This window comes from Ylistrum balloti, unplaced genomic scaffold, assembly GCF_031769215.1.
Source record: "Ylistrum balloti isolate Yb309-2 unplaced genomic scaffold, AGI_CSIRO_Ybal_v1 Utg370170, whole genome shotgun sequence".
In the NCBI taxonomy this organism is placed as follows: Eukaryota; Metazoa; Mollusca; class Bivalvia; order Pectinida; family Pectinidae; genus Ylistrum; species Ylistrum balloti.
Window position 1 is genome coordinate 180508 of NW_026782161.1, and position 27407 is coordinate 207914.

The window sequence follows — 27407 nt, forward strand, 5'->3', positions numbered from 1 at the left end:
GTATACAGTCGATATGAATACAGTTGATTGACAGATGATTATATTGTGTTCCTGTAGACTACCATCTAGTAACATATAACATCATAGTATCATGATATATTTACGTTTACATTTTTGTGATCTAAAGCACTCACACACAAAAAAAAATACGTTTAGATTTCCTGTTTAACCAAATAATGACGTCAACAAGTTCAAATTCGAGAATAGCCGTAATAATATAGTTCATTATGTCATCATAGAGGGTCATCGTATGAAGTAGTATGATCATCAATTTACCTTGATTTTTACGTTTAAAGATGTTGACATGTTGCTAAATCTTTAACGATTGCGGTATTATACCTTTCCGTTTGAGATAAAGTCAATCATTGTGTATTGGTATCTGGTTAAGGAGGGAAAATGTTCCCAATGGGATTGAACGGAGCATTGTGTCTAGTTTTTTTTTCTATCGGGACTATTTACATTTACGTATTTTGGATTTGTTTCTTTTCGAAACGTGAAAATTCTAAATGAAGATTGCTCCTGTCACTGTCAGCAAGTAACAACGTTTAATGTGGAACAGATTCCATATGGACGGTCAGATTGTCATCTATCAAACGAAGTTGACAAAATTTGATAATCACAAATGTTAAGGCGCTATTTTGTTGTACATTTAATTTCGTGCTGGAAAACAAATATGCTTTGCAATAATTTTTTTGTAAAGTTCTATGACTATTGTCTAACAACTTTGGATGTGTCATAATGGATATTTTTACCGAAAGAGATCGCATGACATTCTTGGTTCACTGGTTTACGGAATGTGTCAAAGGTTCCAGATTAGATAGACGTCTAACTGTATATCTACCCTGACCGAATCACTGTTGATTGTAGTAAACAGTTTCATAAACTACAATGTGGCGTACTAATAACATATGCAAATGCAATACAGAATATAGATATATGACAATTTAATACTTAATACATATCATATTATGAAAAACATAATGTATAAGGCAATCGCGAATTCCAATATTGTTATTTCTGTTTTACCTACTGTATAATGAGCCATCGCCATATGCTATCAACTGTATATCTATATATTAGATCATTCTATACTGTAAGAATACATGTGTTTGTCAACTGACTACTAATTATTTGGAGGTTTGTTACTGTAGAGCTGTGACATATACATTGTAATATATGAGGTTATTGTATTGTATCAACTGCACTGTGCAACTTCAACATATATTTGATTTTACATGAATGGTTAAAATTTAGGATAGATGGTGTGTTGCTAAACTATTTATACTTTTCTTTATAATTTCTTTAGATCGGATAAACGATTTGAAAAAGATGTTTACTAATTTCGGTACAATAATTGTCTCTATGTGACCATTCATTATCCTGGTATATCGTGATTAATGTATTTTGATAAAATATTAAGCAGCCAAATAAACATGTTCTTATATCAAAATAGTAAATTTGAGTAAACTAGGACAGCATGTTCACGTGTGATACATAGAACGGACATTTGGTGAACACTAGTGTTTGTAATTCCTTCGATGTCGACCATAGAAATAAGACTTATGTCGAGTTTGTTAAGGTCCTAAATTATTTCAGTTCCGAATGTGTGTCTCCTCCATAAAGGATGGAATCGTTATATGTGGTCAAACCAGTAAGTGTGTACGAGATTGAATCTGAAGATTAATATCTTGTTATGTACAATATATACTCTGCTCTCTGTTTGTGTTTTTGTTCATATGCTGTGTTATTTGATTTGAACATTTAGAACTTATTTAGACATTTCAATAAACATCTCCAAAAATATATTCCCTTGTGTGTGTTATTGTAAACAGACTTTGGTTATGAATCTTCCTTTAACAAATTGATTTTCAGACAGACGAGGGAAACATCTATCAATATACCCAATAATATAAAGACAAGAAGTCACCGATATCGTCAAACAATTCAAAGCACCACGGAATAGCATCAGGATTTAAAGGGATGATCAAAATACACATCTACACTTCGAATGATGAGAAGTGCATCATTTAGCTTTTTCATAGGTTCACAATCGACTGTTACCAATGTTTAGATATAGACAAGTAGATCCCGTCAGCCTTTAGAGACAAAAGCCATAAGAAACACCAGGCCAATCCCCCATCCTGAACACCTCTTGTTTCAGACTGAAGATAAAAGTATAAGACGAGAACACAAGAAACGAAACAAAGAAGCTGACCGTGTGCGCAATTATCGTATGATCTAGCCAGGAAAGAATTTCTAAGAAACAAATGGTATGTAGAATCCTGTGTGTAACCCCCGTTGTCTACGGTTATGTCACTCTAAATCTTCCAGTACAACAAAAACCTACCGTCACTGTATGTATCAATCACATTAAACAGGTGTTCTACCAGTGATTGTATTATAAACATATATAGATATTAAGATAAAAACTTAAAACCCTGTGTAATGATACACATTTAATCATTATGTATGTTGCATATTGTCAAGTGTATAAACTGTGATGACTACGTGATGATAAAGATAAAAGCTCATTGTCTGAAATGTTTGACGCAATGTCGAAATGATGTACGAGCTGTGTGTAGCTCCATACAGGACACAGTAAGACGCCCTCAGTCTTTATGATCCTCAACATTATACAATTATCAACACTACTTTCTACAGCTTTCAAAATTTGTTAAAATAAATACGATAAAACAAGTTTTATGGGTTTCATTGTTGATTTACGATCGGATGTTTTGGAGTTATAACTAATAAGAATATTACGATTTATGTATCTCATTCTATGACAGTTTAACAAAGCTACGTCCTGAACTAATGCTTGATATTATATTCTTAAGTCATTATAACAGATTGCCATGATTCATCAGTGTCGAATAAAAACCAAGAGAGATCGTTAGTTATTTTTGTGGTCGAACGACGTCACTTATATTCTGACAGAAGAGCTTTACAGAAATTTACGCAATTATGTTGCTTCGCCATATGTAATTTACCCCACAATATGAAGTACATCTGATGCGACTAACAAAGTAACCTATGATTATGCGTTGACTTTAGCAGCGAAAACAAAGTGAATTTATATTGCTAATTTCATGATAAAAGGATTACAGAATAATAATTAATATAATTTCATATTATATAAAAGGAATACGAGATATTTTGTTATGTCATTATACAGAATATCTATGTTTTGTCAAACAGAATATCTATGCTATGTCATCGACATCATGTGTATTGTACTTCTGGAGATATTTTCTAGGTTTTTTCATTATATTAGTAAATAACTTATTTTCTCTTTCAAATATTTATATTTACTAATCATAGATCTATAGTAGATTTTACCTCATGTTTACATTTTTCTTGGTAGTGAGGACGCCATATCACAACGTTCGCACAAGCAATCTCTATGTACTTTATATATAGATATTGGAAAATGAAAACAACTCTTTATTGATATAAAAATATAATCAATTTCAATAAAGCTAGGGCAAATACGAACAAAAGACAGAATTTCATAGAGACTAAGGAAAAAGTACAAGGCTAACATGACCAGCTGTTCTTGACGAGTAAGCGTCTGCTGTTTCATCGACGACAAACGCCATGTAATGTCATGTCCTCAAATGGGGGAAACACAACCAACGGGTAAACTAATGAGCATTAATCAGCTTCATATCACACAAAGACAAAAACAGTATTTCTTAATTAGATCACTATGACGACCGTAAAATTTCCCCCTAATGTTCATCAACCTCTGTCTTTGAAAAAACATGTGGTACGAGATTTTCCGTCAGTTGACGACTTCTTGCACGAAAATCGTGGTGATTGGAACATGATGTTAAATATCGAATCAACTGAAACATGTAAACAACATTAAGCCATCGCATATTTAAGAAATATTGATAATTAGCTGAGTCTATAACTGGTTTTGTTCTGCGGATTGAAAGTTTAATTTTGAAGCCCACATACTCCTACGCTGCGGAATGTCCGCGCTAAACGTAATTTACATGTAAGGAAAACATTAAAGGAATGTGCGTAATGAAGAAGACTTCATAAATATGGATATAGAGCCGATTGACTTCCGTTCGCATTTATCATGTATATATAGAATCATAAACGTTTGCGATTTCAATATTTAATTTTGGAAGACACCATAAATATGCCAATGGGTCATGAAATAGAAATTGGAGACACGTACAATATGTAAATGCATTTATCGATGGCAAACTGTCTTAGTTTGAATAAACCCTTTCTCAAAATAGGATTATTTGGTGACGCGTCGATCTTTGTTAGGAATTTTTCAAGGGTACCGGTGTTACATACTCGTAACAGCGAATGCCAGTTATATATATTACTTAATATTGTTTATAGTGTCATCTGACAGGAATACTTGTTACGTTTAAAGCACCATCTCACTGAAATGCCATAATCTGGACATGGCGACATGAGACCCATCTTTTCATCTCATCGAAATGTCAGAATCTGGAGATGGCGACAGAAGGCACATCTCGTCATCTCATCGAAATGCCAGAATCTGGAGATGGCGACAGAAGGCACATCTCGTCATCTCATCGAAATGTCAGAATCTGGAGATGGCGACAGAAGGCACATCTCGTCATCTCATCGAAATGTCAGAATCTGGAGATGGCGACAGAAGGCACATCTCGTCATCTCATCGAAATGTCAGAATCTGGAGATGGCGACAGAAGGCACATCTCGTCATCTCATCGAAATGTCAGAATCTGGAGATGGCGACAGAAGGCACATCTCGTCATCTCATCGAAATATCAGAATCTGGAGATGGCGACATGAGACCCATCTTGTCATCTCATCGAAATGTCACAATTTGGAGATGGCGACAGAAGGCCCATCTTGTTACACCACTGAAAACAAAACAATTCAATTGTTTATTTTGTATTTTTGTAAGAACTTTAGTGGCTTTACTTATTCATTATGATCAAATTCACACAATGATCATATATGGTAGACGAATTAAAATATGGAAGTTACAGGAGTAAGGTCAAGGACACTTTTACTATTTTGTTATGGTAATTGTTTACCAGCCCCGTCATGTCTTCATTCCTTGAGTGACTTGTATCAAACATCACATAATCTCCCAATTTTCCCATCTCTATCGCACATTATTCATGTTTGAAATGAGGGGATTTGTATTCCCGTTTTCGTTATGAAAGAAGCCGTGACTTTGAGTTGCCTTGGTCAGGTAGTAATGGTTTGTGTTAATTGTCTATTTTGATGGACGAGGTGATCTGTCTATGTCGTGTGATGGGTACATAATATTAAAAGTAGGCCAGACTCATCGACACTGATAGATCACCACTAAATATAACCAGATATAAACTGATGAATAGTTACAAAGACCTACATATCGTTAGCAGTAGCGAAATTTTTATATAAAAAGCTCGATTACAAATTCGTTGTTTTGGCGAAAATCACATACCAACTCAGTTTGTTAAAATTTTATTCCTTTATCGTATCATTATAGGTTTTGCTAGAAGAACAGCATTTGTTTTAAAGTCAGTAATGAAAATATAAGAATTCTACTCAATGATCATTTATTTGGTTTGGAAATTTTAGTCATTGCAACAGATAAAGCCATATGAAGGTATTTATTGACTACTTAATTTGAGTCAACTAAATTGTTCTTTTACAGATATTCACCCTGAATTGTCATGACTTATTAGTACGAAAGCTCATTGGTCACAATTGCGAGTCAAATTATATCAGATCATAATATTTATCATTATTGCTGGGCAGTTAGGAAATGCTGAGAAGACATCAGAGCACTTAGGGAAAACCTAACTGGTACGAGACCCTATCCTTTTCCACGCCCACTTTAGGGAATCAAACCTGGAAGGCCACGGTTACTACTCCGTCAACCGATCAATTATATATTGAGATGTTTCAAGTAAGTTCAGTGTGAGGTTTATATATTCATCCGTTCTTGCGTAATGATATACGTAATCATACACTACCAGGTGAAAAAGGTAAAGACTTACGATATTGTGCAATATCAACAAACGAAACACCGACATGTCAGTCAGCAGAATCATAATCCAAACTCAAATTCAATAAACTATGAACAAAAGAAATATTTACATTGCGACACCTGAGAAAGTACACGAAGGAAAAATTGGTATTCGGAAGAGAAAGGTCTTCTGCTTATCTGTCATGGTTAATGCAAGGAATATATGTCATGTTCCCAAATGAAAACAATGGAATCATTAGGAAAGCTAACGGGCACAAAACACGTCCGATTTCATCTTGCACAATGAAATAGAATATTCCCCCTAGTGTGAATATTTTGATGGCTATGAAATTTCCCTATACACTTCACCAGTCTACAGCTCCCAAAGCACTGTGTTGTGCCGAAATCTTGAACATTGAATCAACTGTATTAACCCCATAAATTTAAGATGCAGGGATATTGCTACCAAGAAATGGAAAATTCACTTTAGTAAGATTAGAGTATCCTTAATTTCCAATGCTGGTGTATATATACGACATATATTGTCTTAAGATTTTCTGGAGTTTTTTTTAAGGACAAGACGTCCTTAATATCTGCATAATTAACAAGACTCTGTACCATGGTACCGCCTTTCTCCTTACTTTGAAAAATAATCTTTTAACCATACGATGACGGCGTTCCTTCAATATATGGCATTTTGTTGTGTTAAAGAGTTTATAGAAGATTGGTATAAAGCTATCTGGAGTTCTTCATTATAGTTCACAACCATATAACTGCACTCTACTACCCTTTCCATTCTTTGAAAAAATCATTTTAAGAGAACAAAATCGTTCTTTTCGTCTAGAACATCCTCATTGAAAATTTGGTTTTAGAATAAAGAGTGTAAGCTCCTTTGAAATCCACATTCCATTAGCAGCACTTCTAGAGTGTAAAGTATCACAATACGACTGTAACCCTGATTTAACATTGACAAGAATGGTAGTAAGAAGCTTAGACAAACGTTTGGTTGTATACAACCAGATAAACTGAATGACAAGCTGAATAACATTGATTTCTTTGAACTATCATACAAGTTGTACAGTAGTTTAAGTTCTGTATACAAAATTTATTTTTGTATTCGATGCCATGATATATTTGTACTTGCACATGACTTGATATTAAGTCCTTCTATAAATAACACACAGTAGCACCGCAGAATGAACAGTGATACCATGCTTCTCCTATGATGGCTAGAGTTGCCTCCCTTCATCATATCGAGGAAACATAGAAGATGTTTTTCTTTAAAATTGTAGTTTTAAGCAATGTTAAACGTATGCGTGTATGAAAACAAATAACTATGTGTTACCTTACAAAGAATGTGTATAAGCATAACTGTGCTTTGTATTTTCTATTAGTCCGTGGATTCAGGGACTAAATTCATCGAAATATAAGCGGCTTATATCTGAATAGAATTTCGAAGATGAAAATTAGTGAAAAAGTACGGTGCATTGTTTACAACCTCTTTTTACTATCATGAGATCAATTGTAGAAAATATTCATTTTGAAAAAAATATGGAAAATCGACGTGTTCGACGTGTCTGACAAGATGGAAACCCGATAACTTTGAACGTCCGATCCGGGAGTCGAACTACGCGTAGGCAACAAGCAAATTCGCCACTGCGCCACTGGGCCGTTTAGGTAAGACCATGTATTTATTGGTTTTAGTAGAAAATGCTTTTACGTAAGAGGGCCTATGAACCTACTTACCTACATTCAACATCTCTCAAAAATAATTTTCTCTTAGAATATCTGGAGCTCTTTTTATTAAAGGTTACTCCTGGTATCGATATGTTGTGGTAAAGATATCTTTTGGCCTGCCAGTGTAATTGATGGGGTTTTTATAACAAGTCAGGTCTACGTTGATACATCAACACTGCACTTATATCGATTGTTAACATAAGAAGTACACGCTTTACACACAATGAGTCACATTTGTCATTTCTGATGTCTAACATTTAAAACTGTCAGACATGTAGCAATTTATGTAATGACAACTAATGAATGTTTGAACAATAAGACCAGTGTATAATGTATAAAGGTCTAATTGTCAATAACTTAGTGATTGTACTAACTACACACATGTAAAAGTACCTTTATATACATAGGTTAGATACAGTAGAGCCGAACAATGAATTAAACTGCTGCATAAGAAATGTTAAAATCAAAGATAATGATAATACTACTATGAGAGCAAACTACTTTGAATTTCCCTTGTGAAAATCCACGTGGTTGCATCAAACCTTTCTGTGACTGATCTATTAATTATTTTTTTAAAATCAATAACTATCAATAGCTGTTATCCTTTTGTGCCTAGTTGTATGAAGAAAAATAATAAACAAAATTCATGACAGATTTACTAAGTGAAGTTGATCTTACTTCACCAGTTCCTGAACTTTTGGAAGGAAAAAGTCAATATCATTTAAGTAAGTACAAACAAAACATTGATTGTACATGTAATATCATAACATCGACATTTTATTTTTTAGACTCAGATACAAATCCAGCCATTACTACCGGATATCCAATCACCCAGGTATGAACTTTTGTTCTGCTCATTAAATCTTTCTGAGTGTATAGATATATAGGTATTCAATGTCTGTGTGTCGAATACGTACATATGTTCATGGTATTTTATTCTCCATGTGTTGTCGTAGTTGTTATTGCAGCTTAATTCATCAAATTATAAAACTAGTAAGACCACAACGTGTGCAATTTTAATTTCATATCTAATTGTCCTTCGTGAAAATTTAGTACATATTTAGTACACGATACAAATGAATAAAATATAACCACTTAAACTCGCATCTTATTTAGGAAATGATGTGTGATGTGCAGGTGTTTGGTATTCACACTCGAGATTTATCATTGACTGACATGCTATAGTGGCCGAGAAGTTAAGGCGTCTGATCATCTTTCTCTGTTTTATAAGAATCAAATTTGAAACAATACTCCCATTGTTCTGAAGAAGACTGTAAGACTGACAAAATGATTTTCGTTAAAAGTTTACTTCTCTTATATAGAAACATAATTTTCATTAATATCATACATCCACTAAGCATTGGAATGGCATACCCTCCCTAATGCTAACGAGTTTTTGTAAGATTTAGATTGTTTCCAATAAATTCTAATTTTAAATCATCGTCTTTGTCCACAAAAAAACAAAACAAAAACAAAACAAAAAATCAAGGAGTGCACTAACCTCATAATTCGATTCTTAGAAGAAACAAAATTAAAAGAAACAATCATATGAATTTGATGTTTTTATGAAGTGGTAGGGGTTGTTACAGAGAACAGCGATTTCCTTTTACGACATATCTCATTTAATGACTCGCGCAGTAATACGTTTTGGAATATATTTCATAAAAGCGGAGGCAGGGATTGAATTACCAAGAACGAATTCTTGAGGATGCCTAGTTAGCGATATATTTGTTTGCCTGACAACAGATACCTGAAAGATACTAACATATAACTGAGAGTAGACGATGTCCTCTTCCTGTCTGAAGTCCTTTACAACAGATATTAACATATAACTGAGAGTAGACTGTGTCCTCCTCCTTTCTGACGTCCATTACAACTGATTTCAACATATAACTGAGAGTAGACTGTGTCCTCTTCCTGTCTGACGTCCATTACAACAGATATTAACATATAACTGAGAGTAGACTGTGTCCTCTTCCTGTCTGACGTCCATTACAACTGATATTAACATATAACTGAGAGTAGACGGTGTCCTCTTCCTATCTGACGTCCTTTACAAAAGATATTAACATATAACTGAGAGCAAACTGTGTCCTCCTCCTGTCTGACGTCCTTATCAAAGTTTATCTCATCACATTAACTGAAATCCTAGGTAACATTACATACTTGAATTGACCAAGATTTACATTACGCGTGTTGGCGATGAAGCAGAAAACGCTTATTCCTCCGGAACACCAGAGTATTATTCTCCTTGTAGGTTTTTTAAAAGTCTACTTGTATTTTTTTCTTTTGTTTTTATTATGTCCTAGTTTGATTAAATTCAAGTTTTGGTGATATTGGCTTGTTGGCATTTTTTATTTTTATCATAATCATTTTGTTTTCTTTGAATAGTTTTTGTCAACATTTTATTTGTTGTACTTAACTTAACTGTAACTATATTCATGTTCTTAATTTATCTCCCGTTTGTCTATATTGCTGTATCATAACCATACATTATGAAATTACAAAGGAAAATAAGTTTGTATAAGCATATATTTTTAATTTGGCTATCTTCAGTTGTTTTCCGGGAAATACAGCTATTGGTATTTCAGGCTGATAGTGAAATTTTAATTTTAATTTCTCTTAATTAATAAAAAATCAAATTTTAGCTTCATTACAACTTGTCTTAGATGGATAAAATTACACTAAGGTGTGTGTGGGAATTAGATTGAAGAGGTGATATCCATAATTATTTATCTATTTTACAACAATTATGAAGCAAGCTATCAGCTTACTGTGGGAAGAAATGGAGTCTCTGTGGAAAACCCATATGGTCGGGCAGGTGACCTCTACCTCTTCACTACCATTCCGCGAATCGAACCACGAACCACCAGACCATCCAATACTTTCCTTACACTCAACAGACACCATAATCAGCTCCCATTCGTCTGTCTTTCTGTAAATCTCTATAGTTTCTCCGTTCTAATTATCTTATCTTTTTCGCCACTTAATGAATGATTCACAACGCTCCTAAGACATTTTGCTAATCCCTCCGTAATGTTTGATAATGTTCGTTATATTTCTCTACATGTCTCGTCGACGTTTAAATTCTTGTTTTGTTGATGAGATATTTCATTAATATCGTCCTGACATGATGACACCATAGTGCTGTTTGTTCTTCTATAGGAATTTCTCCTTGTATCTGTATAATGTTGTCGCTGCAGTGTGTTTTATCCGCCGTATATATAATGGGATGCTTTAAGTATAGACGTCCTTGTGACCTTTGTCCATGAGTGTTTTTATACCATTTTATGTCAATATCACAATGTACAAGTATTTTGCTCTGATGCGCTTATGCCACAAAGTGTAATTGGTTTTTAACTGTTGAGTTTTTTTTATCTAAATTTGACCGTATTATTTAAATAAAGTGTAATTTATTTAAATCTGTTAAGTTAATTTTGACATGATACCTTAGTTTTTCTGTGTTTGTTTATAGAAATTAATGTAACTTTCCTTTTTGTGCTGAAACAAGCCTGTAATTAACTTAAAGCCTCAAAGTACTTCATCTGCTATGTTGAAACCAGGGTAGTTAGCCCTGGTTTGTTAAATTCACAAGGTAGTCCATTCTTATGTGTTGACACCACATTATAGTTAGTCCTCGTATTTTAAAGTCATAATGTTCTTCATCCTTGTATGTTGATACCAGCGTATTCTAATGTGTTCACACCACAGCGTAGTTAGCCTTAATACGATTAGATACTGCATGAGTGATGATTTCGGCATGAATGTATGAGTTTGATCGAACTGTCTTCTAAGTGTTCGATCTATAGATATATCAGTAGTAAATTTTCCCATAAGCAGTATTCAACAGAACTTATTTGTTTATAAAATATGAAAAAAATAGCAAAACCTCAGATTGTCATCGCATACATAAATGGTATAATGAAACTGGTAGGTTTGATAATTCTGAAAGAATCAATAGAGTTTACACATATTGTACAAGTAGTGATATTCAGGATGATGATAATTTCACCTTTATAAAGTGCGAGCATTATGAAAATATCAGAAACTGTTTTATCAGAAAGTATCATTATTAAAAACTAGTGTGGCAAAATTTATCCGACAGCTGGAAAAAGAACAAATATTTGTCAAATTTAGGAAAATATATTGGCATTAGTAACAAGCGACTAAATACAGAATAAATAATGTATATATATATATTGATATATGGTATTATTCTCTACACTTTGATCAGGTATGTGTTGTTTGTGTGTGTTGTGAGCTATGTATTCCCTGTGTTTGTTGTTGTGTTTATACTTACAATGTGAATATATGTATACACTGTTTAATAAATCGTACGGTGTGCGGTAATAACCGATTTGAATCCTTGTATTTTGTGACAGGAGCTTGACATTGTTAATTGCAGATAAAACTAGTTATCTGCACTAACAGCTGAACTAGATACTTATAATACCAAGATCTAAATTTCTTAGATCAGTTTTATGATCTGAGGAATTACAAGATGTCTTGTATATTAATTATGACAAGGCATTGTTACAGGTTTCCACACCCTCACACGGGAATAGATACAACGCAGCTTTGTGATCATCTCATCTCCAACGTCAGACCAATACAACAATGGTCAAAGATGTTTGTTTTGTAAAGTCGCTGACGATATATTAGTAGATAGTAAATAGTGGGGGCCAAACTTAAAATCAATAAGCCTAGGTTTGATATGTTTATTTATATAAAGTTTTTGCAGCAAATGGATCAGTAATTATACAAGAACGAGGGAAAGAAAAGGATCAGACAACAAAAAAAGTTCAACAGTCAAAACAAACAAAAACATTCTGTATGCAATCAAGTATGTAGAATCCATCAACATTAATCTTCTAGGAATGAGAAAAACTTTACCTTCAGACGTCCCTCTGGAACGTGTCAATTTAGCGGTGTAGTTTTTATACCGCAGCCCAAAATAGCGTGGTGATAGTGTAGGTCACTTTTTATCGGTTAGGAAACACATTTACGACAGCGTTAATGGGTTTTCCAGGTAGTGAATGAGGTTTAAAAGACAGAAAGACAAAAAATATATCCTGTATACAATAAACAGGACGGCTTCTCATAATTTTGGAATGGGATTGAATTATTGCAATTTTAAAATTCTTAAATATACAGTGGTACTTGGTCATAACAATTAAAACGGGAAAAAGTAAACATCAACACAACGAAAGGAAAGCCAAAGTGGATATAGACATGTAAAGTTATTTAAATGTGCTCTTTACTGAAGTTCATAATTTAGTACTACAAGGATAAAGAAATCAAAGATACACTTAAAGATTGTATAAAAGACTCGCAAGTGAATAGCACCTTTTCATAATTAGGAGCAAGATACAGCAGAGCCAAATAAGGAATTAAACTGCATTATTCCGCTGTTTCGTCCTTCTAGACCTTGTCTGTGATGCTTAGGACCTAAATTTTGAACCTAGGAGGTGACTAAGGAAAATCCAAATCAAGAGAAATGTCAAAATCTAGACGGAGAGGTGCAGCAGTCCGAATATTAGATAAAAAATAAATAAGATGATTCATGAATACCGGGTTTTCCATGCGGTTTATGTTTTTGTCTTGAATCTATAATCAGTGACTATGTCCTTTCACAAATAAGCATTCTGTAGAAATAGATCATCTATCAAGAAACAATGATAAAAGAAACTTATCAAAACAATCAGGATATTGTCAGGAATCGCTGTAACATAATAAGCGTTATTTTTCGTCACCGCCCATCAGAAACCAATGAAAACGCTGTCAACGCAAAGGACATGAAAGGTGTCCGTGTATTGGCCCGGCGGACTCGCACTGTCAATCAGACAGTGACGACGGAAGATTTCAACCACTTACGGCTTGTTTTTATATACCTACTTACGTAGGTTGGTCCCATTATATATACAATGTATAGATGGTTCCCTTACAGAGTATATGTTGTGACAAGTTAAAACATTAGATTGCGGTTTGGAACACACAATAGGTTAATTTTAGTTGCTTCTTAAGGTGAGTTGTTGATGTGATTTGTCATAGAACGTCGGCGTTAGAATAGACTATTGTAAAATAAAAGACGTATTTTACATTGTATTATTAATAGTAATTAATAATGATTGTTAAAGTAAAAAATGTGTTGTCATCGTACGTTGGTGCACCTGTCATAGCATTGTATAAATACGGAAGCATATAGACTGACGGCATAAACTTATCAAACTTCAGGAAGCGGCAGGTAAAACGAGCAATATTCTTGACCGTTAACCACACATAGACATGGCAAACATCGTATTTAATGTGTGATAGTTTATAGTGTGTAACATATATGATCGTGTAGTGTTGAAAAAGTATATAATTTGTCTAATAGAATCTTCTGCAGAATTTAAACATGGATTTTTAACTTAATTTTCCCCCTCTCTTTTTCAGAAAACAAATCAGAATGAATATTGCAGTGAGTTACCGTATTATTTGTTTATTGTCCGTGCTGGTGTCTGAAGTATACCTTACTATAACTTTGCGAAGGTCTCGGTTTAACCCTGAGCTCCGACGACAACAACATATTGAATCCGGAGGCTTCCGACACCCTCTTCTCCGGCGCCAATTTAACTATAGACAAAATGGAAATCGACCAGTTACTAAAACTATTTATCACCATGGTCATTCACATACGTACATACCACGACTTACCAATAATGCTAATTTAACCCCACAAGGTCCGCAGAGTTTGCGGATAAAAAATGGTGTGGAGTATTTGCCAAAATGGGTCGTAGAGCGTTTTCCTCAGGGTCGCCAGCAGAGGCAGTACGGATTTTGCGATAGACAGTATGGCATTAACACAATGTTGTCGGAAATAAAAAAGCTGTTCCCTGGCAGATTTTCGTCTGAAAGACGTATCCGTCTATCTGATCGGGAACGCAGACACAAACGCCAGCACAGACACAGGGACGAGCAGTGGGAGTTTAACCCCAGTAGCAAGATCAGGGACACCAGCATGTTATCTGACAGCGAGGCATTACGACTTGATGGAAACACTGTCGAAGTGCAACGACCATTGCTTCCAAATAGTCAAATATTGGACAATAATATACGACGCAATAACGAGTCCAACAGATTGTTGACGAGCAATGATATCTCGACTGAATCTCAGCCCCGTCCACAAGCTAGTCCTGCACAGGCAGCTAGACCTCTTGACACGAGTGCTTTCAGATGTGAACCAACCTGCTGCGAAACGTAAGTAAACAAAGTCGGAAACACAATATTCTTTTCCATGGATTTGCATCGGGAATGAAAAACTGCTAAATATGTATAATTAACAATAGATTTTTAATCGTCCAGCTGACAGAAACATTTGAAGTAACCAAATATTATAAAGCTGTTTGTTTTCTGCTTCATCAGTCCTATTGAAGCCACTTTTGTCAGTGTATTACTTCTCGTGTTACAGTTATATATGGACTACAGCGATAAATTCTTGTCAAAATTCTTTGAAATAAGAACATCATACTATAATGGGAATGAACCCGTGTTACTTCGTTTTTCACTTACTCAATGTTTATTGGTTGTACGTCTGATAATCATTGTGATTTACATAATGTTATGATTGTTATAGGGAAATGTTACACGTGGTTTACGACAACGTGACAATAAACGGCGAAACATACTCCGTTATTAACCTGGAAGATGAGAAACAGTTCATGAACGTCGGATTTTGTCCGTAAGTTTTACCACGTAATATTAGATAGATAGATAAATCTGTACCAGAGTTGTCTTTCCTTACAGTCCCTACGCACGAGGATATCGCAATGCACTCTGGGAGAAATTGTGATGTATGATGCATTTTCAATCATTGTTCTCATTGTTATTGTTTTTACTTCTGAGTACAAACATAGGAGCGGTGGGTAAGATATGTCATTTCAAAATGATTTATGTTTCAAAAGTAAGATATCTTATAAGCATCCATCTTTTTTGTCAGTAACCAGCAATGTGCAATGTAGTATAAGATTATTTTTAGATTTTTTTTCTAGCTTGTTGTTTAATCAGTGTTAAGTTTTCCATAACATCAAGTGTTCTTCTGTGTAAAATACCAAACCTTAAATCTTTTGTTACGTTTGTTACAAGTGTAACAATCAGTTATACTTATGTAAAATGTAGATGACCAATCTTATCTTACTAATGAAAGAAATCCACGATATATCGTAAATATGATATATACATAAGTAAGATGTCTTTCGTGTGCATGTGTGTACAGGTGTTCAAAAGCAACCCTGCCACTTCAAAAGCCACCGTGCCACTTTAAAAGCAACTGTGCTACAGCTCATCCAGACATATTGTGCGTTAATCGTTTGCTTTTTCAATCCTTCCTTGTATCAAGTATCAATAATTTTAAATTAGACCAAAAACACAACTATTCTCAAGAACAGTAACTGTCCTACCATATTCGCCATGGTCATGACTAACTGCAGTGTGCGACTGTACAGTCATGACCTGCTCTGATGAATATAGTGAATGGTGGGGTCAATGCCGTGACCCCCGAAATATATGCGCACTCATAGTCATGACCTGCTTTGGTGAATACAATAAATGATGGGGTCAATGCCGTGACCCCCGAAGTACATGTGCACTCATAGTCATGACTTGCTTAAATATTCACTATAATTAATAGTGTAATCATGCCTATGATCTCCCGGAATATATACAAAACCTGGTGGGGACAAATTCATGACTAATTGCAATATACAGCTTGTGGAGCAGTCATAGGTATGGCTCTGGTCTCCTGCAATATATACAAAACCTGGTGGGGACAAATTCATGACTAATTGCAATATACAGCTTGTGGAGCAGTCATAGGTATGGCTCTGGTCTCCTGCAATATATTCAAAACCTGGTGGGGACAAATTCATGACTAATTGCAATATACAGCTTGTGGAGCAGTCAGAACTACGGCCTACTAGTGTCAATACCATACCTAACCTTGCCAAAATGTATCACGTTTCTTCCTTTGCATAATAATTTACATATATAATACCAATAATGAATATTGTATTGTTTTCAATAATAGGCAATACATGACTGTTGTCCTGTCCGCATAACACATGATAATTCCCCTGAACAGTGGTACTGGTTATTTTGAGATCGGTGTAGAAAGTCGTTATATAATCTAGGTATGACTGTATTTCCTCGTCTTTATTCTAATATCTATTTCGGCCTCGGTTCATTTACTTTAATTACCTCCCATTGTCCTGGCATCGCTAAGGATAAAACAGCTGTATGATATATTCTAATGCATTACCTGGAAATACTTTTATTCTAAATTCTATATTGAAAAGATATATTCACTTGTGTATATTTCGCACGAACGATATTTATAATGAAAAGGTCTAGGAATGTCTTGACCTTTCTTAGTGGTGTAGTGACATCAATCATACACGGTGACGTCACTGTAATGTCTGATACACACTTTAGATAGGTCTGGGACAGGATACTCCATCACACCACGTAACCATGCATGTTGCCACGGCACGCTTGTTCCCAGTTTTTTTTTTACGACAGCTGATTGAATGGTGTGATGTATAAATCAGACAAGGAACAGTGTGTCGTGTGTTTGTACACATCCGTAGTGATAACTACCTGTAGATAGGGTCCCCAATATTGCAGTAGAATATACCTTGGAATAACTGCATCAAATATTTTCAATTATATCTCTAGGAAAGAATGCTTGATATTTCATTTCAATTGCTTAATACAGATGGCATAATACAACCTTAGGGGTTTCATGACAATGATACCATGATGTTGTGACGTCACAACTGGACCAAGAGATTATCTAACATCTTGGTTCTACTAAATTCAACTGTTTAATCATAAGGCAGCTGATGTAATGAACGGCATTGTGTCATTGATAACAGGGTCGTTATGTGATTTTATTATTATTGGTAAAAGTGACTGTAGTTCACAGGTATTTTCTTCATATAGCTGGGTGTGTTAATTATACTTTGCAAAATTACATCCTGAAATCTTTTTACCGTATGTAGCTGACTGTTTCCTTATATTAATCAAACTTTTTAAAAAAAAATACATCCTGAAATGTTTGACGGTATTAAGATCCAGGGGCAACTTTTATGACTAGATAAAATTAATAACCAACATTTTGGAAAACTGGAAAGTAAAACACCAGTTTACACCCACGATAACATTTTTTGGGAATTCCCTTCAAACTTCCTCATTATGTTTCCCCAGGGATATGAAAACCTTTAATTCACTGTGTTTATTACGTCAGAGACATTAACTCTGCGTGTTCTAACCATATCGATGGCATGGCACTCAACTTTAAATATGCTGCCAGAAAGGATTCGCCTTTCATTTGTATTTTGACAGGATAGGGTACCATACTACCGTGTCAGGGTAATGATATTTCAGTGTGACGACACTATGATACAGTATAGTTCTGTGACACCATCCACATACGACGTTTACTGTTGCATTGACGTAATATCGCAAAGACATTAACTTGTTACCTTATGGCCACAAATAATGCTGACGCATCATTTAAATATGATAATAACTGTTTTTTTTATCATTTACTTCCTCAAATAAATCAGATTCGTTCTTTTTGTTTCAATAGGGAGAGAAATACGTGTACATTTGGTAGCTGCTTCCAACATTACTCAACCCAATACGTCGTTATATGGAACATAACAGTGGATTACTGGCCACCAGTTGACCTGACGCCACACGAATTTCCGTCACACTGTTCCTGGATTGGATAACAATGTCACACCCCCAAAGTCATAGATCAAACGCTCTCAGGTCATACCTCAGAACATTTCATCGAAATGAATCCTGATCGCCAGCGAGAAATCCACGATCACGTGACTCGTGTGAGCTGCAGGTCACGCCCACTGAAAAGGCGCCGCCCTCCACGGCTAGCACGAGAACAACTAGAACGAAGGTTATAGTTACCGGTAAGATAGATAGATACGCCATCACTGTCCTGGTGTATTATCCGTGTTATATTTGTCTGTGATACATAAAAAATAAATCTCTATTTTTGTCGTCTTGTTCCTCGTTGTTTGTATACGTCATAAGGACGGTTGGTAACGTGAAGTAGACACTGGTGCATGGAGTCGTTACTATGTAAAACAACTTTTTTCACCCCCCCCTCCCCCCGCCCCCCCCCCCTTTTTTTTAACTGAAATAACCCACTTTTTCTCATCTTTTATAACAATAACATATCTAAACATTTTTAAATGAAAGAACGAAGATAAATTGGCATGAAAATTGTCAGATTTGAGTCAAAACATAATACTAAAGAGTTCTGGAAAAATCGAAAATAAATTGATAAAAATAGATAAATAAAACTACAAATAATCTGAATATTTGGTTCCATCAATGAATAACAAAGATAGCTGCCCTCGCATAATCCTTCAGGTTATAACGGAATACAGTCTAATATAATTCCATCTAAATATATTTCTCTCTCTCCATCCATTTTTCATACAGAGTAAATGTAGGATGATAGATAACTGAAATGGGTCATTTCACTACTGCTAAATGATTTCTTAAGGGACATTTTTATTTTCGTTCTCTTCGATTTGATGGAAAAATTTTTTTTGAGAGATACAAATCGACGTGTTTTATCCTCGATATTTGTCTCCGTGATTTGTTGCCGAATATCTAATTTTAATTCAACTACGTCTGAAAGCATATGGCGTCGGTAAAAACCCTACAAGAACATCCCATCATATTCTTCTTCTGGTTAGGAATCGTCTCTCTTATCCCACTACATGATCGGAGGAGGCGAGTAGTCTTTTCTCTCTCTTTGAAGGGCATTTTGTACGCTTCCTCTTGGTGTTGGTAGTTCCCCAATGTGAGACGGACTATTTGTTGTGTCCCCCCGGAAGTGATACATCCGTTATCAAAGTAATTTCTCCTGGTCGTTCACAGCACAGGAACGTGTTACCTCGGTTCTGTATCATATAACCAAATGGAGTGTGATCCTTAAGTGTTCATATTGTGACACTTCAGTAAGATGAGATCGTAAAAGTGTCCGCCGTAGATACGACCTACCATCGGTGAATACTATTTTCAACTGACCATGAGAAAGGTAACTTCAAACGAACCACCAACGCTTTGTGAGTAATTTAACATACCAGACTGACGGAACACCGTTGTTCTTTTCGTTGTGAGATCTGGATTGTTTCTTAAGAAAGAGAGAGAGTGAGAATGTGGAAATGTCTACACAATATTAATTCAAACTAAATTTCAATGAAAGTATGGCAACATTTGAAGAAAAAGAGCATCATAAACGACTAGCTTCATTTCACACAAGAAATTAAATGAACGAAACTGAACATATACATATTTAACTAAATGCGACAATAGGGTCATTGATATCACGCTTGCTACACACATTAGTGGAAAGTTGTCCATGTTGGTTTCGTCGTTAAAAAGATCGATGAAACTGGCTGATACAGAAGAGACTGTCGTGTAAGCCAACTATTGGAATAATACTGAAGCGTGTTTGGTCAAAGATCATCAATATCAAAGAAAAAAAATACCGAGGGTCAAATTTCTGGTTGTCGGTATCTACGTCGAATATGATGGTAAGATCCTTCAGTCGGCTAGTACATACACATGTTCCTCTTGTCGAACTTTTTCTTTTTTCCCCATTTTCCCCCTGAACATGTCAAATGCTTTGCCATGTCCTTCAATTTCACTTTCAAATATACTGATGATGTTTTGGCTTTAAATACCACGAAATGTACTGACCCATCAATATTGCCTTAGAATTGGAAGCGAAAGACACGACAGTCACTCACTGGATATTATTCTACATCAAATACGACAGTTATATTCCCATGTTCGAAATAATGTAGATATTACAGAGTTGATTACCTTTATGAGTAAATATAATTTTTTGACAGAAATCGAATATATCTAACTGTAAATCAGTAGCACTGAAAATAACTAGAATGATTTTCTACATTTAAATGTTTTTTAAATGTCAATAAATCAAGCCTTCAAATATATATACTCTGAAATTAACGATTAATCCATCTATATTATACTTCAGAATGTTTGACATTGTTGTGGTTTATGAACATTATATTCCATATATACTAGTATTTTATTCGGATATTACGGAATGTCTGAATTATTGGTCAGGTCTCCCTACACCGCCTCCTTCTTTATTTTCTAGTTTTCAATCACGTAAAAAGACTGTTTACATCAAAAATAAAAAGCAATAGAATAGATAAGGTCATTCAGCATTTGTAACAGCCATCGCTATAACACGGAAAACACATTTGAAATTCGAACACATCGCATTAAGTATAAAGTCACTGTAGAGGAATTTTATTGATAATTGGATTATTGGCCCGAACCGAGCTGGAAGACGTTCTTTCGTTCCAAAGTGGTTTGTGTTGACTCCAATTGGTTCTGTGTTTATTTTAGTGACGATGTTTTCCTAACTTGAAAAGATTCTGCAATTCATATTTCGTACATACCAAGACGCAATCCCTAATTAAATTTCTAAATATTCGCTGATGCTATTTTGCATTCACTCCAAATGACAAAGAATATCTGGATGTGCTTTCATTAAGCAATGTCGTGTTGTTTATGTTGACTTTCTGGAGCATATGAACATCACCGCAGCCGAAAATGGCGGAGGAGATGTTAACATTGGAGGATATGACTATCTTTAAATCTATTATTGATAAAATAGATTTATCGATGCCAACCATTAGGACGATAACCTCGAACTAGTGCAAATCAAACAACACGACTTCACTTTACACAGTAACAATGAAACACTTTATTTATGAGACATAAAAAATATGTCAACAGAATCTAAAGTCAAACTTAAAACCTATGTAACGAGCAAGAGAAAAATGAACACAAGAAAGACAAGGATTCTTTTGAGAACATAAATGTATACAACCAGCGTGAGTTTCATTTGGGTCAATATCTTCAGCCTCATCAACGACACTCGCCATTAAGTCTAGGGCGTGGAGTAAAAATGAAATGTTCTTCTTGAAGTTTTTTTCACGAGTGTTCAAGATTTGGTCGAAAGTTTTCAGGAAGTCAATAACATCTACACATAAGTAATTCCGTTTCTCGAGTAAACAGAAAACCTCAAAATACTTGTAGGATGATGTTTGTCAAATGTTGTCAGCCATTTCATACTTATTCTGACGGTTGTAAAATGCCTTCAATATTTAACAAGACATTATCATGGCAAGTCTCGAACCATCATGACGACCCTTCATCTTACATATTTTTACAAGTTCAACAAATTGTAGAGTGTTTAATAACGACACCGCTATGGGAACAAACGTATTGGTTGATGGAGGAAATCCGATTGGGAATGAAACCAACTACGTCACATTGCTACCATATTGTGTTGTTTTTTTCTATTATCTGTCTACCATCTTATCACACTTTTTCTACCTTAAGTGTACATAGCATTATATTACAGGCGAAACAGTTGGTCAATTCCGTACCATCTCGTACACTACGTATGTCAGTGTTAGTACACTCCACTGGTCATTTGTCTGACGATGGTGACCATGTAATCATCGAAACGTTACACTCAGACATTCTACTGGTTGTGTTATAAGAATGTTCATTCTGTTTAGCCCAACGGGATAATCCTCTGCCAACAATGTGTCACGTACCCGCAATAGCGATGAACAACCAAAATTGTGTCTACAGTCTCAACATCACAACATATATCGAATTATTATGACGGTTATAAAATGTATTCATTTCTCATTATTACGGTAACCAACTGTTCTCAATGACATTTTCACTGATTGAGTATAATCATTCAGAAAGTTAATATCAATAACAGCTTGATACACGTGAATGCTGACATTCAGTTATCATTTTAGAGACAGAAATTTTCGGTCTATATGGCAGGCACTGAAATATCATTTCAGGGAATTATGAGTGGAAAACAGCTGCTCCATAAACTTGTACTAAGTGACCAAAACTATAGGTGTAACGATCCTAATAACATCAGAAACACATTTAGGCTTTCACGGTACCGGTTTAAGTGTTGTTTGACACCTGCAGGAAATGTTTTTCATAAAATGTAGACACAGAGCATTACTTAATGTAAAAGTTTTCAAAAAAAAAGCTTCATCAATTTTTGACATGGCGCACTCCTATTTAGAGTTTTATTCATACCTTAGTCTTAAATATAAAGGATGGATTCTGCATTTGTCAGTTTAACTTTGAAATTTAGTGACGTAATTAGGCCGTTTTAAGACATTTGTATTAAGGATTGGCGTTATGTTATCTAATGATTTCTAATTACATAACTCACCATCCCAGACACCTATAGTTCTATATATTGATTGATCTATATGTGTATAGCGTTGGGCCCAAAGACACTACACACAGAACACCTGTCAGTCCTAGTACTATCACTTTCTAGTGCTATAGAACCAGCAGGTACTTTTAGTTTAAACAATATTTCATTCAATAATCAGCAATTTGACAGATAATCTTATGGGAAAACAAGCTTGATCTTAAAAAAATATTACTTTTGGAAATGAATGTAATTCTTCATTAGATATGGTAACTTAAAGACATAAACCATTTTAGAATATGCAGATACTCTGTTTCAAAAGCTAGAAAAAACCCAAAGCAGTTGCCATATTAAGTTACCATATTTATGGCAAAAACAAATCAGTCATATCTGTAAGAAACTATGGGTTCTACAGCACCTTGGTGAGATTTGTAGCTATGGGACAGTGCTCAGTGTTTCTGGATAAAAGTGGTAATTCTAAATACCTCTATGGTTACTAGAAGTCCTCTAGCTGTGTCTTCTACCTGGTAAAAAAGACACACAAGTGAATAGTACTTTTATACAAATTTAGAACCAGGTACAGTAGAACCGAATAATGAATCAAAATGTATCCTACAGCTGTTTCTTCCTCCTAGGATCCTGTCAGTGATGCTAAGGGTCTTATGTCTTCCACCTATATCACCTAACCACATGAAGTCATATGGCTCCAGGTCTCAACATCTGTAGAAAAGGTTCAGTGGGAAGGTTGGGAGATTTCACTGTTACCTCTGGTCAGCTATAAAGATAGGTTGTTGACCTTTGACACTAATTAATTATAAACTGCTTTTGATGATTTCATTCAGAGTCCTGTTCAGGGAAATTGTAAATCTGCCATAATGACTAGAACATGTATCATCATGAATGTATTTCTACAATCAAAAGTCCTACATGTACATTCCATTCTGATAAGTTCCAACCTTTTTGTCAAATGCAAGTTTGAATTAATAAATCATAATTTACCACGAGTAATTTTAACAAAATATTCAACAACAGCAATGGTGGATGACCAAGAAAAGACAGAACAATTTTACTGTTTTCATCCGTTTTTATTTTGTTTATAAATATTTTGTTGTTCATTTTGTGCATTTAGAATTAACATTAAATAGTTGAGACATATGACACACCAAGCCCCTCCCTATTACAGTTGTTAAACCATCAGACAGTTGGTACCAATAGGCAGACAAATCTCACCTTGACCAACTAGAATTAAAATGCATTGTATAAAAGACAAGTAAAACTAGTAACAGTGTAAAATATCTACAATCCAAGCAGTTAACAAATCCATCTGTAGTGAACTAATATTTATGTGTACTACGGAAGTTTGTAAGCTGGTAATGTGCCCTGGTTTATCTGGTAACTACAATAAAGAACTTTACAGGTACATGGTAGTTACTATGACAACGGATACTTCAGGTATGTGTGTTTACTAACTTCGTCCTTAGTAAAACAAAGATCTGAAACAGTCACAACAAAAAAATGTAAACCATATTTCAAATTCCATACCGCCTTACTTCCAGTCTTTACATTATTTTGCTAGGTGAGGCATCAATTTCATCACCTGAATATCATACTAGTAATGTCGGTGCTCCTGGTTTGTAGAAATTGGCTGCCCAAAGGCATCAGAAAACCCATGTAATGGCAAAGAAAATGTTTTGTAGATTAGATTTATTTATTTCTTCTCCATACATATTTTGACAGTATATCCAGATGTCTTATCATTTCTAGGATAAAAGAGCATAAGCAAAGTCTAAACAAGATACCCCGCAAAGAGATGAACAAACTAAAATAAAATGTAAACACTTAATCCCCCTACCCCTCCTCCCCTAAAATGTAAACACCTAATCCCCCTACCCCTCCTCCTTTAAAATGTAAACACTTAATCCCCCTACCCCTCCTCCCCTAAAATGTAAATACCTACTCCCTCACCCCTCCTCCCCTAAAATGTAAACACTTAATCCCCCTACCCCTCCTCTTCTAAAATGTAAACACCTAATCCCACCACCCTTCCTCTCCTAAAATGTAAACACCTAATCCCCTGCCCCTTCTCCTCCCCCAACCCCGTTAGGACAGCAATAATATGTACACATCTTACGCCCCCTCCCCACAGCAAACATAGTATTACAAAATAAAAATATCACAATCAATATACGACTGCTATCACATCTTGAGTCTCGCACTCTCAAGCATCACTGAACATCAATTGTATTCTTCCATATCATTTTAGAAGCACTTTAATTTTCATTAAATACCAATTTTGTTAATCTATTTGTTTTGTCTAAAATAAAGGAAATGTACACTGAAAGATGAAATGTAAACACTATCCTGTACAGAGATCTGAAAGGTCTGCGGTCTGTGGGTGATGATTATTTCATGTTGGGAAAATGTGTAGGTAATTTGTTGGGGAAACCTAAAATGAACTGTCATGACAAACAGTGTATTCATTTTTACAAAACAGACATTCTTTAACAGCTTATAAGTATATATTGAGAATGAGTGTGTGGTTTACCGATGGTGTATTTGTAAAATTAATGACACACGTCATCAGCACAGGTGCTAGTACACCTTCTGGACAAACAGCTAGATAACAGGTAGTAACATCACTGACAGTCTGTACATAGATCAGCTCTCCTGTGATGGTATGTCCTAACCAGGTGGATGCAGGTATACATGTGTATAAGCATTTAAACAGTGAACTCCCATTCCCCTTTGTAAATATATATGTGTAGAAGTAGTTCCTGATCAAGGTTTATAATTTTATGTTATGAACCCTGCCAGATGGCTGTGTTACTTCCCTGCAGTTAGGGCCCTTGATGTAAATTTGTAATTATTACATTTGTGTACAACACATTCTGGCAGGTTTTAACTACAGGACAATTCTGTTTGACCTACATGGACACCCAAAGTTTACTCGAAATTTTTTGACATAAGTCACATCTCATGGGATGTGGTTTAAGTGTTTTTTACCTGTACAAAAATGTAACTACTGCCTGTCTTCAGAGGCCAAAAGTTATACTTGTGTACAAGTAAAATAGTTTTTCTCTGGAGTTACTGCCCCTGGCATAAAAATATAAAAGACTGAAGGGATAACTGTTTACCATTAGTAAAACAGTACTTTCCTGGAGTTACTGCCATTGAAAACTGAAGTTACACTTGTGTACCTGTAAAATAGTACTTCCCTGGAGTTACTTCCCCTGACATAAAACACTAAAGGTATACTTGTATTTTAGCACTTCCCAGGAGTTACGTGCCCCTGATATAAAAAGATAAAAATTTTTATAAACGAACTAAATGTTTATTGTTTGTCCTGCAGGATTTTTTTTTCGCCCCTTATATGTACATAACATAATCTGTTTGACAGATACATCTACATTAAATATACAATGCATATTAAAAAACTGACACAGAAAAATGTATTCTACAGACACAATTGTATGAAAATAATTTAAATAGTTCTACCCATCTAACTACTAACAACATAAATGCCATACTACATTACAGCAAACAAAAAGAATATTTCCACTCAGTCTAACAACGTTACATAAAAAAATGATACAGAGAGATAGATCTGGATAGTCAAGATGTAAGGAATTCACTCATTGTTTCATCCAGTAAATTTTTTTACAATTATTATAACACAGAACTGTAAAGGTGATTTATAGAGTTTTTCTTTTTATGTTTTTACATGATGAACATTACCCTCTCTATTTCCTATGGCCTGGATATATTTAAAAGTTCAAAGATGTTTTTAATGATGTGTAAAATAATGCTATTATTAGACACAAGTATGACTTTCATTAGACTGACAGGAGTTGAATGTGGTCGGTTTCCCTTCAGTGTTTATTCTACTTAATCTCTATCATAAAACTACATTTAAATACCATCTAATTTCAACTATGAGAATGAAATTTTCCTAACATCACTGACCTACTCTAATTTCGAACACAAAAAATTGCAGAAAACGTTTTTAAAGCAGTGTCACTTTGAGCAATATTCATAAAAAACATAAATGAAAGCAAGACTAAAAATGCTCTAGATTTGAAAGTGAAGGAAGATCAGAAGATGTGTTCTGATTGACGTAAGACAATAATCTAACAGACCATGCATGGCCACTTAACCATATAAAGTACGGAGTAGTTCCGCAGAATGAACGGAATATCAACACTTCACCAGATCGGCACCACATCAAAGATGATTGTTTCGTGTACTGAAATAAGGACTTATCAATCAGTACCACACCTAGTGAACACTGTTATGGGTAAACACGGAAAAAATAGGTCACGAAGATAAACCCTACAAAAAGAAAAGTAAAGAGGCCTATAGCTTCAGATTGAT

The 27407-nt window shown here is 34.9% G+C and overlaps 1 protein-coding gene across 1 annotated transcript; it reads left to right on the forward strand.

Moving 5' to 3' along the window:
- The first annotated feature begins 14165 nt into the window (after positions 1–14165).
- On the forward strand, positions 14166–18489 carry LOC132551059 (uncharacterized). The gene is made up of 3 exons (XM_060215157.1): positions 14166–14956; positions 15333–15437; positions 18345–18489. Exons 1-3 carry the CDS (start codon positions 14166–14168, stop codon positions 18487–18489), a joined length of 1041 nt encoding a protein of 346 aa, XP_060071140.1.
- Positions 18490–27407: the final 8918 nt, after the last annotated feature.